This window comes from Desmodus rotundus, chromosome 10 (assembly GCF_022682495.2).
Source record: "Desmodus rotundus isolate HL8 chromosome 10, HLdesRot8A.1, whole genome shotgun sequence".
NCBI lineage: Eukaryota > Metazoa > Chordata > Mammalia > Chiroptera > Phyllostomidae > Desmodus > Desmodus rotundus.
In genome coordinates this window covers 19,382,191-19,398,443 of record NC_071396.1, presented here as the reverse complement: position 1 = coordinate 19,398,443, position 16,253 = coordinate 19,382,191, and the positions used below count along the sequence as shown (strand labels likewise).

At 40.5% G+C, this 16,253-nt stretch overlaps 1 protein-coding gene across 1 annotated transcript in view; it reads right to left on the bottom strand.

Moving 5' to 3' along the window:
* Positions 1 to 16,253, bottom strand: part of LYST (lysosomal trafficking regulator) — a 147,386-nt gene that overhangs the window by 79,053 nt on the left and 52,080 nt on the right. Inside the window, exons 14-21 of the mRNA XM_045196398.2 lie at positions 15,210 to 15,383; positions 11,833 to 11,993; positions 10,878 to 11,068; positions 10,176 to 10,421; positions 7,992 to 8,165; positions 6,954 to 7,103; positions 3,756 to 3,893; positions 394 to 592 (exon numbers count right to left, since the gene is read on the bottom strand). Of these exons, the coding sequence (XP_045052333.2) occupies positions 394 to 592; positions 3,756 to 3,893; positions 6,954 to 7,103; positions 7,992 to 8,165; positions 10,176 to 10,421; positions 10,878 to 11,068; positions 11,833 to 11,993; positions 15,210 to 15,383 (1,433 nt within the window). The remainder of the gene's footprint in view (positions 1 to 393; positions 593 to 3,755; positions 3,894 to 6,953; positions 7,104 to 7,991; positions 8,166 to 10,175; positions 10,422 to 10,877; positions 11,069 to 11,832; positions 11,994 to 15,209; positions 15,384 to 16,253) is intronic.

Genomic DNA, 16,253 nt, shown 5'->3' with positions numbered 1-16,253 from the left:
GTTCTTTTACAGGTCCGACCAGTGCACATTCCTCCTGTACTGATGGCTCCTTCTCACCCTGCCCTCCCTGTAGTATCGTGACCAACAGTTCCATCCCTAGCCTCCTTTTCCTTCTCTCTCTCTCTCCTCTTTTCTTCAGTGGCCTCCTCTGTTCCCAGAGCTTCAGCTCACTTCTGTCCTGGCGCCTCCCTCCTCTGCTCGGCACTGAAGCTCTCTGAAGGCAGAGACCATGCCTGGCCCATTTCACAGCCCTCTGCCCCATCCCCACCACGGTGTTAGGGCAGTTTCTAACTCACAGAGACCATCTGATGACTATCAAACAAATTTGGATAAAGTGGGAAGGGAAAGCAAAAACAGAGATAGCCAAGATCTGACAAAAATTATCATACCTACCTATATGCAAAGAAAAGTAGAAGTTTGTTGGATTGTGACAAACATAAGTATTAGTAGGAGGGTGAACTGCTAAAAGGAAATTGAAGACAATTGTCAATAATTCCAAATCTGGAGGAGATCCAAGGACTTCTGCTATAATTTTCACAAATGATCTACAAACCTCTCGGGGTATGGATGTAAGCTGCCCCTCTTTGTGTTCCTGAAAAAATAAAAAAATCATACTCTCTTTAGGTTGAAAGAGAACTGTCAACTAACATTTTTCATGTAAGCAAGATATTCCTTTTAAGATAGAAATAGCAACACTGAGTTGCTATTTCTCAATCAAGCAATTCTGTTATTAGATGCACGGCCATTTAATTCTAGCCCACGCATCTTCATTGTCTGAGGCAAAGCTGTATCCCAGCACCCCCAGCAGCGGCTCATACTGCCTAGGTTTGCACCCGGCTCCTTGGCTCACCAGCTGAGTGACCCTGGGCAGAGTTACTAACGCCATGCCCCATAGAATCACATGGGAATACCACCGGGTTACTTCAGAGGGCTGTATTAGGAGTAAATGACAGTGCCTTGCGCACAGACGTTACTCCTATTGGTACTATGATTGCTGCAGTCGCCACCACTGCTGCTACTGTGGGGCTGGAGAAACTTCTGACAGACAAAACCGCTGACATTAACAGAGCATGCCCCAGTTTACAAAGCGCTTTCTCGCAGCAGCTCTCAGAGGTCTTGCCCCTCGCTTCTAGAACGTGGAGGCTCAAAGCGGTCACGTGCACGACAGCTCGACCCTCACGGAAAACACACAGGTAGTGTGGCACTCGGACTTAGACCTCGGCCGTCCCCCCCACGGTGCCGTCTGCTGCCTGGGATAATGAGACCGGCAGACTGCCGAGGAGTTACTGAGAGTAATAAATTATATTCTCCACGGGCAGCAGCTGGCCTCCAGATGAAAGCTACGGGAGTTCAACTTCCTCACTCCCTTTCCCACATCCAAATACCTATCTCAACATCCATTCTTCCTAACTCACTCTGCATATTGCTCAATCGGAAAACGGGGCATCTAGATGATAACTTGCACACAGTTTAGTCTGACCACCTCAGATGCAAGGAGAGAACGCTGAGTCTGCAGAAGCAGCAAAAACCCCTTGGCCACGCCAAGATGAGAACGCAGGTCTCCTGACTTCGGGTCCGGTGCTGTTTCTGCTATGGCCAGCTGCCCTTTTCTGTCCCAAATCTCATGGTCACCACCCAAGTCATTCATTCCTAAGTCCATCCCAGCCCGTGTTTCTGCAGTCTTGCCCTCTCCACTGACTCCTTACACATAGTCGCTGGTGTCCTATTTCTTTTTTAAAAAATCACTGAACTTGACCTGCTGGAACCCTTTCGCTAGTACTCAGTTTCTCTTTCCTTTTGCTGCTGGACTTTTCATTTATCACTTCTTCTCACCGCCTCCAGTGATTCCACTGCACATGCAGTCTGACGTCCCCAGCATTCGGCTCTTCTTCATCTTCTGAAACCCTGCCAGCCATGCAGAACAGCCAAGTCAATGGCCCTTTACAGCTACGAGTTCTCTGAACCTTCTGCACTATTTGGCACAGAGACCACCTCTTTCTGGGCGGGTTCTCTCTTCGAGGACTCTGTCTGTAGCTCCTTTGTCCTCCGCACGTGGAAATGGATGTTTCCTGAGGTGCACGCTCCTCTCACTACACTTGTTTATCTTTAGTGCCCATCTATCCCTGGGCTTCGCTCTTCACCAGCACAGACCCATCCCAGCCTCGCTCTCTAATGGGCTCCCACTTCCATCCAACCCCGCACATCCCAGTGCCCACCAGTCACTGCCACCGAAGGGCCACTAATCGCGAATGCAGAGGGTGTGAACAACAAAAGCGGCCTGTTTCATTCTTTCTTGGACAGTGCTGCCATCCCTCTAGTCTCCCAGCAGGAAATTTTACATGGCATACGTGATGCTCCTGCAGCTGCTACTGAAACAGAATTGTCTCCTTCATGTTTGCGCCCATCCTTATCACACAGGTCAGGTCTCCACACCACACTCACGATCTGATGGAGCTGCCTCACATCCATATGCCACGAATGACTAGTCTTCCTTAAACACCCTGAGATACCTTAAAGGCAACGGCTAGGGTCATTTCTTTCTTTCTTTCTTTCTTTCTTTTTAATATCAATTGAATTTATTACAAGTTACTAAGCTCCAAGGCACTAAGTTCATTTCTTTATCCACTTCCTATAACACCTAACATAAATCTATTCCTAATAAATGTCAATGTGATAAACAGGCTCCTCGAATGAAAAAGGGTGAAGAAATACACTTATGAGGAAAAGAATGAATACCTATATTTTTCTAGCATTTTAGAAATAACATGAAAGTGAGAATATATACTGAAATATCCAAGTTTATGTATTACTTTTCGGACACGGTAAGACTGAGTAAGAACTTCACGCTGTCAGATAAACTTACTGGAAATTGGTCGAGCTTCAAAACGGATATACAAAGGCAGTGACCTACAGGACAACTGATGTGCAAATGATATGTAAAATATTCAGTGAGCAGGAGGCCTGAGAGCACTTTATTATATTCCTGCAGATAGCCGTCTAATTGACACAGGGGCCGAGAAAGATGAAATAAAGGGAAGGGGGGTTTGTTGCTTTTTTAGGATTCATTCATTCAACAAACACGGGGTGTGACAAAAGTAGGTTTATAGGTTTCGGTGTGGAAAATAATACAACTGTGAACCTCCCTTTGCCCCGCCCTGTCTATTGGTGCCCATATGTGCCAGGCACTGGGGTTCCAGTGTGATGGACAAAAACACTGTCCCTGCCCTCGGGAGATTTATAGAGGGAAACAAACTGTGATGTCATAGTTGACATAAAAGTGACAAACTGTACACGTGCAGAGTAGAGGAAAGGGGAAGGGCTGATTGTACTTGTTATTTAAGGACTGTGGAACGAGGCTTAGTGGGCAATAATCGTGTCTCAGATAAACCTTATCAGCCACGATCCCGCCACTGTGCAAAGCCTGGAACACGAGAAACGTTCCCTGTGGTTGATGTTCAAGAGGCTACAGAGTTACTATTACATCCCAGCAGAAAGAGGCGTCTCAGAAATTCAGTAGTCATCATTCTTTTGTACTTCAGTTAGGAACAAGGACAGGGTGAATCTCAAACTATGAGAGGCAGGGGCAGAGAAACCCCTTTACTATTTGTTGAAAGAAGGATCCAGAAGAGTAGGCACAAGGGAAGAGAGAGAACTGCGTTGAAAGTCCCACAAAAATCTGAGTTCATAGTATTGAGTTATTCAGCAGAAGTAATGGCAAAAAAAAGTCTCCAAAAATAAAGCTACATGAAAAGTACCTGCAAAACCTGACAAGTCAGTAGGAAGCGATGAACCACTCGCGCTTTCAGTAACTGCTTGACGTTGAACATCTGCTGGTGGTGGTCTGCTCGGATGAGCACTTCCAGAGCTGCTAGCAGAGTGCCCCAGACACCTGGCTGGAGAGCAAGCACACACACCACTTAGTGCGCAGCGACGACGGAAGAAGGTGCTTGTGCTCTTCAGCGGACATGCAAGGATCAGGTTACCACCGTGTATACATTCAGGGTCAAAGAAAAAATCTGTACGAAAAGCAAGTCTTTGTTCCTGGGCTACTGTCCTTTCCTTTGTCGAAAGGTCATTTCTAAACACTTATATTAAATGCAACACAGCACTAGGTGCTTTAGTACATTAACCTTCCTGTGGTATTAAATGATGGATAGTATTTTCAAAAAGTGAATTACCTTGAAATTTATTCAATATAGAGAAACACACCTTTTCAATATAATTGTTGACAATTTATTCTCAAAAAGCATTATTAAAAATGTGTAAACTTAAATGTTCATTTGTGTTTACAGAATTGAATCAAATGATTTTAGAATTTGTACTAAGTGGAATAAAAAAAACACTGACATTGTGAATATTCTGCATTTTTGGATTAATTTGTTTCTAAGTCCAAATAACAGAATTCTCTGCTGCCACTACCTGGTCATAACGGACAATGAAAGGCCAAGGAATCGATAGCTTTATCACACTATTCTACTATTCTAACCACAGCCTCTCTTCATGAGATAGGGCAAGATGTCCTTAAAAAGTGGCACAAAAACTGGAAAACAAGGCAACCCAAGTAAGAAAACTTGATTCAGGTTTGAAAACAGCACCAAATGGAATGGTGCTAAAGTAAGTAAACACTCGCAACAACAAAAAAACCCCCAAACAAACTCAATTAAAATGAGGGAAGAAACCTGATTTAATACCCACAGAAGTATTAGTATAACTTTTAAATTCAATAAAAATATCTTGTTCTTTAATCTAACCACCCCAAGTTAGCATCCTTCTTTAAAATACTAAGACAACTGTCCAACATTTATTAGGTTTGATCTTCTAATCTACAATTGAGCTCTTTCCTCATTGTATGTTTCTATTTATGCTGCCTTTGATCCAGTTTGTTTACTGTGCTATAATTATATTCATTTGCTTTCTCTTCTTGTAACATTACATTTTCATGTGTGTGTGTGTGTATCTTTATTATGAAAGTATTTATTCATATGAGAAATCACAACAAATTACAGTTTTAAAAAGTGACAAATAAGATCCAGAAAAAGCAACAGTATATATAGCTAGCTGCTTGACACACCTCTCTAATCCTTTCCCCTGTGTCTTGGGGCTGAATAGTCTTTGATTGCCTATTTATATAACAGCACATTTGGAATAGAATTTTCTATAGAAAGGTTAGGAAAATAATTCTATCTTTCCTCTAACACATTTGATCGAAATTTATTTTTATTAATGATAGATTAGCAAACTTACTTTCAGCTTCACAACTCATTGATAATACATTTTTTTTTACTATTGCCAAATTTGGGAATAACCACTTCTTTGAAAATTCTAAAGGTACACACTTTAAACTGGTCTTTACTTAATTATGTTTGACGATGTTTTTATAGTCTAAATTAACTCCAGACAATCTATATTCTATGCTAGAACTAAGCAGTCTGTATGAGCCTACACTGAGAAGATTGTTTAAAACTTGGGCAGAAAGGAAACAGCCCTGTATTCATTCCCTGCCTGGGTCCTCGTGAAGGCCAGGCCATCCATCCCATCGTTGGCATGCTATGCCCAGAGCTGAGCAAACCTCGCTCCTCAGCTCATGGCTATGATGAAGCCAAGACTTCACAGCCCTGCCCTACATATCCTCATACAGCTCTATGCCTCCTGGGTAACCTGGCTCCACCAATCACAGCTGCATCGATTTCCCTCTCCTGGCCTGATTCCCAGTCCCTTAGCAGGATCCCCTTTCAGAGTTTATGGTAAATGCAAGTCTCCAACTGACTCAAATGCGCCCCTTGTTCTCCAGCCTGCATTCTGATTCAGCATCGCCCATGGCTGCTCAAAAAATTGCACAGAAAATAATCTCCGTGTTTCCATTTACAATTAATATTGCAATTAACAATAAGCAGTCACTTGTTCTGTTGTCCAGAAGAAGGATTAGATGAATATTTACAAGTACATGGCTCTCTGTGCAGCAGAGGCAACAATCGGCAGAATAGGAGCAAATATTTCAGAACCATGTGTCAGATAAGGGATTCATATCCGAAATATATAAAGAGCTCCTAAAACCCAATGACCAAAAAATCAAATAATCCAATTCAAAAAAAGGCCAAAGAACTTGGACATCTTTACAAAGAAGATACATAAATGGCCAACAGGCACATGAACAGATGCTAATCATCACTAATCATCAGGGAAATGCAAATCGATACCACAATAAGAATTCACCTCACACCCAAAAGAATGGCCACTATCAAAAAAGAAAAAAAAGAAAACCAAAGTAGAAAACAACAATTGTTGGTGAAGATACAGATAAATTTTAAGCCTTGCACATTGTTGGTGGGGTGGTGAAATGGTGCAGCTCTTCCAGAAAATAGTATGGAGATTCCTCAACGAATTAAAAATAGAAACACTACATGATTCAGCAATCCTACCTCTGGGTTTGCATGGTCAAAAGAACTGAAAACGGGGTCTTGAAGAGACATTTGCACACCCGTTTCATTGGAACATTACTCACAATAGCCAAAATATGGAAGCAACCCAAATGTCCATTAACGGATGAATGGATAAAGATAATGCGGTTTATACATGTAATGGAACATTTTTCAGTCTTAAAAAGGAAAGAAATCTTGTCACATGCTACAACATAGATAAACCCTGAGGGCACAATGCTAAGTGAGATGAGTCAGTCACAAAAAGACAAATACTGAATGATTCCCCTTAAATGAAGTACCTAAAGTAATCAAACTCAGAGACGGAAAGGAGGAGGTTGGCTGCAGCGACTGGTAAAGGGAGAAATGGGGAGTCACTGCTCAGTGGGCACAGTTTCAGCTGGGCAACGTGAAAATGTTCCGGAGACGGGCGGCACAACCAAGTGTATACAGTCAGCGCTGTGCCGAACACTTGGAAAGTGTGAAAAGGGTAAACTTACGTCATGTGCTTTTTTACCATAAAAAAAGAGTACGTGCCTCTGCTTTATTCCATATCTTCCAATCAAGCAACAGCTCCTCAAGCAGTTTAACATCTTGGATTATGGCTTTAGAGTCCACATCCAATTTAAACTCTCCGTTCTCGTTCATATGAAGAATATCTTCGCCACAGCAACCTTCGAGAAGGGTCTATGGAAAGTTAACATCGACACAGGATGCATTAACCATCGATTGAGCCCCAAATCAGCAGAAACATTGAGCTTTCAATCTTAGCGATCGTAACATTAAATTCAAAGGAAAACTGGTGAATAACTCAAACTTTCACAAAGCATCTTTAGTTTGTTGTGCAAAACAATTCAAATAATTAAGAAACCACAAACTTCTAAATATTTGTCATGATTACTCAGTTTCAAACATGAGGTAAAATAAGCCAGGTTCTGTTTTTATTTTTTAAATGCAGTAAGTCTGTTGGGCTATAGAACCTTTCCCAGGAAGTGGAAAGGATTCACATGGCAAGTGTGAGGGGTTGGGGGTGGGGCACAGGCAGAGGCAGCGACTTTTGCTTTAGCACTGGACGCCCTAGAGAAATACTCTCGCAACGTTACTAACTGCTTTTGGCTAGAAAGGCGTTAAATATCTGATGACAGCTGGATCATAAAAAGAGCTCAGATGGCTTTCAAACACTGACTGTACAGCAGCGCGACCTCATGGAAATGCTTAGCCCCGGGTGTCTGGACACTGTGAAGCTGAGGCGACAGCAGCCTCTCTGAGAGTCTCAATTCCATCATCCAGAGGATGAGGGGCCAGCGGAGGACAGGTCTCTGGGCTCATAAAATTCTATGACCTTATTTTTTTCTCTTACTCTTCTAAAATGTTTTAAATAAAATAAAATTGTAATTATTTAAATGATTTTTAAAAAAAAACCAGTAGAGTCCCTCAGTTTGATTAAATGTACACCGTTGTGATTCCTTCATTCCTCAGGAATAAGGGGAACACAGGCTCTGTTACTGGAAGACTGTCACGCGGAGAGAAGTATCACTGCATACGAAATAGTGCGTAAACTTTGTAAGGACATACCTTCAAAATGTGAAAGCCCACAGTGCATTTTTGCTTGATCAACACCTGATGAATCATGGAAAGCCCATTACAATTTTCTAGTTCATGTGTTCTCTGTTGGTTGTATTTAATCAATGAGAGTATGACTCTCAGGGCCAATGCTTGAGTTTCTTCACAGCTACTGAGTTCCACAACCTAAAAAAAAAAAAAAAGGATTTTTTTTCTGGTTTGTTGAGAGTAAAAATTTAACATGCAATTATCTACCATTATATAACCAATCCATCAGTTTCATTTGAAAGTTTATTTTTTATTTCTTGCATTTTATAATTATTTATAATAATTATTTATAATTATAGTTATTATAAGAATTATAAACAAAACTGACACGAACTCCATGCTCTTTAGCCTCTAAAATACACTATAAATGAACTAAAATAATACTAACAACCTTAGAAGTCAGTATCATTTTATTAATGATCTGAAATGTCAGTAAAATGCCTGAAATTTCCACTGATGGGTCAAGGAACAGACAGGCTCTGATCCCTGCTGTGAGGGATAAAAAGGTTTAAAAGGCATGACACCTGCCCCAGGGGGCACACTGTCCGGTCAAACGAGACATTCACACAGCCACCCATCTGTCCATTCAGCCAAAGAGTTCTCACAGCTATTACGTGTGAGAAGCACACAGCCTCCTGTGATAAAAGGCAAAGAAGAACGAGACACTGTCAATGCCTCGAGGCCACGGAAACTGCCGAGCCCACTCCACCTGGGTCGGGGAAGCACAAGCTGGAGAAGGGGGCTGGAAAGAGTCCCTGGAAGTAGGGGCCGGTGGGTGCACGGCTAGGGCCAGGAGGACAGGCAGAAGGAAGGGTAAAGGTCTAACACTAGCAGCTCACAGGTTGCCGATCTGGCTGAATGGTGGAGATGAGGCTCCAAAGCTGGGCTACGCAGTAAGGATTTTAAGGAGACTGCCTTTCGTTTTTCTTGGGGAGGAGGAAAGATACTGAACAGGGTTTCTAAGTTTTAAATGTGAAAACATACTTTAAAAATCTTGAATATGTGTGAGATAAAAATTAACCACTTTCTCTAAGGATCTAGTCACTGAGTAGCACTGATCATAACAAATTTATATTCAATAACTTGATGAGAGAGGAAAACCTAAGGGTGTACATTTTGAAATTATACAAGCTATAAAAGTAGATCACAAAATGATGAGGAGTTAAATAAAGAGCTTTTACTTTTAAAACACCTTCTAGGGAATCTTCAACTAGATACTGAATGCAAAAAAAAAAAGTTTGAAGAAGGCAGAGCAGGGGGGAAAAAAAGAGAGCCGAGGATATGGTGAGCCAAACGCTAACAAAGCTATTTAGCAGAACAGTAACAGTAACAACAAACACTGATAGGCCCCTTATTGCAAAGTTAATAGAAAATGGCTCCATTAAAGAGAGAAGACCAGGTAGGCAGACTGAAAATCTGATGATGTTGCAGCAGTTATAATTAGGGGTAAGATGGGGAAGATGGGAGACGCTCACAGCTGCTCTAGCTAAACAGGGACACGCATGCCCGGGACGTGGAGGTGGGTAACCCCAAAATGAGCGCGTCTGTGTCCCCCACTTTAGATTTCAGCCAGCCGTAATGTGGTCACTGCATGCTGACTGACTGCCTAACCATGCCAGGAAAGGTGCTCTCCCTGCCCTCAGGTGACTCAGTGGAACAGGTAATTAAACAATTTATCCTAACACAGTATTCACGGCATGAGTCCAACTTTTTAAATTTTCTCTTCTCTTTAAAAAGAAAATTCAAATCCACATAAATTAAATCATTTTTTGGACTTATTTGTTGACCCTTGTTTTTTCCCCTACAACTGGAAGCTTCAAGGGAAAAACAAGTTTCACAAACCTTATTTTAAAGAATATGTTCCTTCTATATTGTCACTACAGCATGCACTTTTTTCTCATAGGCCATTTGATCTTATAATTTACTATTTAATTGTCCTAATTACATTTTGGGCTAAAAGAAAACTTCTAAAATCTTCATGAATTAAAAGAAACCATCCGCGCCAGAAAGCTTGATGACACCTTAAAGAATGTGATTTTTTTAACCTTAAAGTTTATACAGCTGATATATAGCCTTTCTGTAATAAAAAAGAAACCCTAAAATTATTCAATAATTAAAATTTCTCTGTAGACAGAACTATCATCTTACCCTAGCAAAGAGAAAAACAAATATCGCAGTCCCCCCTATCTCGTGCAGAATGCCTTGGAAAGTTTTACACTCAGTGGGTCGGAGATTCCTTAGATGAGGAAGTTCCAGTGAGATGCTCTGAACGTCCTTTGAGCTGAAGGGTCTTTGAGAGAGCTGGGCTTTCACTTGGCCTTTGAGTCGAATAACTGGCTCATAGATGGTGTACTGAGCGGGAGAGCATGTTGTGTAAACGACGGAAAGGCTTTCCTGAAACACAAATGTTATTCCCTCGGTTACTACTGATATTAAAGAATAAATATTCTAAAATCTGAATACATGTAATTAAAACTATCGTAAAACTTAGCATTTGTTATTAAGTATGGAAAGAAAATATGATGAGCAATATTTTTAGGCTACTGTGTTATATTTTCACTATATCATAAATGCTTTTCTTGAATGATTGATAGGTATAAACTAAACTAAACTGATGATTAGTAAACAAATATAGTTCTAAGGAAAAGGGGATGAAAATTTGAAACCTGAAAACAAATTCGGAAGTCAAAGTATTTTTTTTCAGAAAAATACATATTCTGAGGAGAGAAAACATTGAGAAACAAAAAAGAGAAACATTGGAAATCTAATTCATAGCTGATTACATACTCAAGAAACATACATATGAACGTTAAACGTACCTATAAAGTTAAACATAAAATGAAAACTTACAATTAAGAGACCAATGTCCACATCTTTGCTGGTCATAAAAAGTTCTCGGATTTGTTCACACTGCAAAATTTCTTTATTAATATATTTGGAGTAGTCATTCACAGGCTTGCCATATTTACATGGCATTATAGAGGTATAGTTGGGCCCACAAGCATACAGATAAAAGGCCTCTTGTGAACCAATCTTAGCCCCTGGATAGCAGAGAAATAAAGTTACTTATTTAAACCATTCCAACCAGAATTTCTGACGAAAAGCAAGAAACCAAGAATATTTTTATACCAGATTCTTTTAGTTGTTCACTACATCTTATAAAATTGATTAAAGCACCAATTTCCAATTTGATGGAAGATGACTTTATATATGTACATAGATATTTATATACATATATATATCTCTTCTGATAAAATAAAATCATGAAGTTTCTATTTGCTCCTTAAACTAGAAAACAGGTTTTTTTGTTTTGTTTGTCAATAAATAGAAAGTAGAGCTCAGTAAATTCTTTTTTGAAAGGAAATATGACTTGGTATCTGTATTCCTTCCACCTATCCATCTACTTAATAAACACTGAATGCTACTGACGGGTTTAGTGATGTATTTTTTTAAATATTATTTCCCTTTTCCTAAATTTTTGTATTTTTATAGACTACACTGAAATTACAAATAAAAGAGACAACAATTCTAAGTTTAGCTGTCATGATACTGCATTTTGCAGGATTACAAAATAAAACTGATTTAATATAAGCTTCTCTTTGGGGAAGTGAGGGTAGGAGGTATACCGACCACAGCATTAAGTATACATATCAATTATAAGAAACATCTGGATTATAAAAATGTCAAAATATTTAAAAAGTCATCTTGAACTCTAGGAAACATGGTACTTATTAAGTACAACTAAAGAAATAGGCATTCATATTTTATCCAGGATAATTTACTTAGTTTAAGTGGAAAAATATACCATTGAAGAGGAGTAAATTTCCCAGGTCCCACTTTCCAGCCAACTGCAAAAACTCTTCTTGGGATGATAAACAATGGCCGATCATGCAAAATGTTTTATTGCTTTCAGATGACAAACTTGCTTTCCTTGGAAGCATGAAATCCAAAGTAACATCAGGTTTCCTACATTAAAAACAAAGGGATGTCAATTATGTCAGTGAGGACTGAGCACTAAGTGTTTTTAGAGCATGAGTGTTTAATAATGAGGAATTCTTGAACCAGTTTCTCGGCCTAGTGTCAAACAGTTGGTATGAGGAGAACTGGTTCTGTGGTCTCAGTCTGAGGGCTGGGGTCCGAGAGGGAACAGTGCCACTTGCTCGGCTCTCCCCCGGCTTTCAGTCACTTCCCCTGCTACCCACAAGCAAATTGAGCCCTTCTGGTGCTGACGTCCAGGTGGGTGGGCTTGTGTACATATTAGGCCCCTGTGGGTCTCTCCAATGAGCTCTCCTGTGAAGCTGGGAGTTTCTCTTGCTGCTGCAACCCCTACAGGTGTTTTCACTCAGAGGTTCTGAGGCTTTATTTCCCTTCGCTGGAGCCCTGAGTTGTGCGGTCTGTCTGTCTCCCCAGTTGTTCCTCCCGGTTTATCCACATGTGAATGTGGGACCGCCTGCTCTGCCAGCCACCACCTTGCTGCTTGTCCTCTCCACCCTGGCTGTCCATCTCCACCCCTCCTGCTGGTCAGGAGGAATGTTTCTTTAACTCCTTGGTTATCAGAATTCCATACAGTTTGATTGTCTGGCAGTTCTGGTTGTTTTTTATTTTTAAATTTATTGTTGTGCTTCTTTTGGTTGTGTGAGGAGGCAGTGTATCTACCTACGCCTCTATCTTGGCCAAAAGTTATAGAAATATTTTAATGAAGAAACTATGTGAGATACCTTTTTAATTGATGTTTAAATGACACACATTAGATGACTTCCCTTACATGCATCTTTCCTGAATCCAATAAATGGCCGTGACTGGAGCACTACTGACACCTAGTGGCGGTAGGACAATGTAGTTTTAAAGGGTAAAGAAACCTTATTGCATTATCAGTGCAAGATGAATTCGACAAATATTCAGTATCTACTACGTACCATATATTCCTACAAAATTTGTGTGAAGCTCGTCAAATAAAAATTAAAAGAAAAATATCAAGTTGTTTTTCAGTGTCATTATGTATTACTAAAATGACCTCTTAAATGTATTATTTGTAGCAATTATTCTATTAGTTCTGAAAGTGATAAAGTGCCAAATTTCAATCAACGGAATAAAATACTTGTCCTTGGTCACTTGCTCAGTGCTCTATTAACAGATGCAATCATCAACTTGTATCAAATGGCAAAAAAGTTCCTTCAAAGTAATGGAGAAATATGTGGGTGGACAAAAAATAGCGGTATGTGAGTCAAGTGGCCACGCTCACCAACCACAGAAAGGTCCACAGTGGACATGTAAACTCTCACTCTGAACACGACCTGGCAGCCGGTCTGAGTTGGGAAAAGGCTGTCGGGCAGTCAAACCTGGGTTCCAACATGTGGGCGCTGTCTAGCGTCCCGGGCCAGGTTCAGCTTTCAGCTGCACCCTTGCTGGTGCCACGACTTTGGGTCACTGATGTTCCCCGCTCCGGGTCTCGGGTGCCTCCCGTGTGAAACAGATAACAATACGCCTACTTCACAGTGCTGATGTGAGGACCAAAGAAGGGTGTGAGGCAGTAGTTGAGAGTTCAAGAAATGAGGAGAAGAGCCCAGGGAACAGCAGCTCCCTACTCACAGCCGCATCCCCAGCTCTAACCCAGCTAAATCAAGGTTCTGAAAACAAGCTAACTGGTTGGCTGCAGCTGCCATTCTGGCTTAGGCAGCTGTGAAGACTGAGAACTTCTCAGGAAATAATTTATTAGGAATATGGAAATGAAGCTTCAACATGTGTTTTCATGTATTTTAAAGAATAAACAAAAATGAAGCCCTTGATTTTGTTTCCAAAGCCTGTTCCTTCCAGGGCCTGACACTGGGTCTGGCCAGGCTATAGTGATCACAAGCCCTCTCTGCCACCTTCCTCTGGGGCTACAGCCTCCCCTCGAGTCTCCGAAGGCCTCCCTCCTGCCTGGACACTTGGCCTCCCTTCTGCTCATGGCGCCCCCATCTCCTCCTGCACTGTCAGCGTGAATAATCTGTTCCTGGGAGGCTTCCCTAATCCACTTCTCTGAAGTAGCACACCTGCTACTTTCTGTCTCACGGTGTTGGGCACAATTTGTATGTATTCCTTTAACTATTTGCTTGTTGACTGCTTCCGCATTACACTGTTAGGTCAAGAAGGAATGGGGCGTGGGGGTCCTGTTTACCACTGCCCCCAGTCTAAATGAGCATGTGCTTGGCACGCACACAGTAATTCCTCAATAAATATGTGCTGGATGAACAAATCAACGAATGAAAAGAGGTTAATTTGCACTCAGGGTATATTATTTATTTCTGTGATCCAATCTACTTGGAGGAATTTTGGAGAGAACTGCGAGATAACGTATATAAAGTACCTAGCCAAAGTTCTGCAACACAACAGGTATTCGATGTTTCCTGGTCCATTCGCTTAAACCCAGACTCCCCATCACGGGCAACCAGGTGCCCTCGTCATGCCCACTCATTTTTCCTTTGCATTATCCAACTTAGGCTCTTCCTTCCAGCCGGCACAACCCTTTCCCTGGCCACACTAGCTTCCAACACTGAATCCCCATTTCATGGTATTCCATTCAATGAAACACTTCCCAACTCTTACAAATCCCAGATACCTTGTAGCTTTCTCAGGGTTGCATTTTACATTAAGATATTCCAGAAAATGTTTCTCATTAACTTGACCCATAATTCTCCTGGCCGGTAAAACTATTGTACTTACTGCACCTAAATCTGTCACCCAGTCTGCTTCTAGGGCACTCTTAATCTAGCGACTGATACCTCGGCTTATCATTTTCTCTAGTCATTCTAATTCCTTTAAATCCCTGATTTTAATTTAGGTATTAAGCCTTATTAGTCACTTAATTTAAATAATCCTTCTGGTTTAATTTTATAATATATGGGTTGAAAGACCAAATTACAGTTCCCTGATCTAATAGGTATCCCACATAAATGTCTAGATGTCCAGATTTCTGTATTGCTCCCCCAAACCCAAATATTAATTTTCAACAGTTACTTCTATGGGAAATTACTTTTGTATAGAAGTGACAAACAGGGAAATATCTAACTCTGACCTGGCTCCTATGTTAATATGTAGTAAATTTTATCTATAGTGTTTTGCAATGTGTTTGAGAAGCTATTAACAGACTGCCCTTAAAATTGTCACTGAGGTTAACAAGTAGTTACTAAAACTGCTGCATACCTCTGTCCAGAGACCCATATGGAGATTTCCCCATGAATATTCTTTTTCCCCTGGGGCTGCTGTAAGTAGGTGAGTACTAAATGTTGCCATTTGCTTGGCAGGAAAACATTCTCCTGGGATTCCGCTTGAGCTAGTAAAATGGCTTTCGTGTCGTCATTTGAGTCCACGCACACACTGCACGAGGAGAGAAAAGGTGGAGGCTGAAGACACGGAATCCCAGGTCTCAGTACTTAACACATGCACAACAACGGGAACTGCAGACACTTACGTGAGAGTACAAATCGGTTCTATTTTTAAAGTAACTTGAAAAGTTAGTAGGTCTTTGTTTCACACCATAATCTGCTGTAGTTATTTTGTTATATTATTACCTCAATTCATGAACTAAAATAACTAGTTCCTTTGCTAGTGTTAATAATTTAGACAAAGAATTTTCAGAATTCAATTTGCAAAGAAATTATCATTACTATTTATAGTCATTGCCCTTTTAGAAATTACAATGTAATATTTGGTTCATATGAAAATTAATACATATTGTGCATAAATGTCTAAATGCCAGGATGTGTTGGAGGTCCAACCTACTTTGCGGAATTGCTAAGAGAATTAGGATGTAATATATGTACTGTTACCTAGTAACCTTTATGAACCTTACAAAGCATATATACCTAAATAACATTGTTTACTTAGTTTTAAGTTTTATAAAAATAGTCTCATACTATTCATATTCACCCAATACAAATAAAAGACTTGTACCTAAACTAGTTAACAAAGGAGGTAGAAAAAAAAGGGACAGGATAGCAAGGAGATCTTAAGCTTACTAGATAATGGCTATTACATACATAATCTGCATATGGAAAACAGCTGTCTGATATCAACAACATCTAGAGATCATTGCAACCTGACAGAGTTGTCCTTAGATAGGACTTCGGTGAGTATTTGGTCTCGAATCTGACTGAGAATTAACATGATCTGGTTCAGAGTTTAGTTGTAGATTTACAGATATAGTATATTGTTACAAAGGCAGGTTTAATAACTGCTAGAATGCAT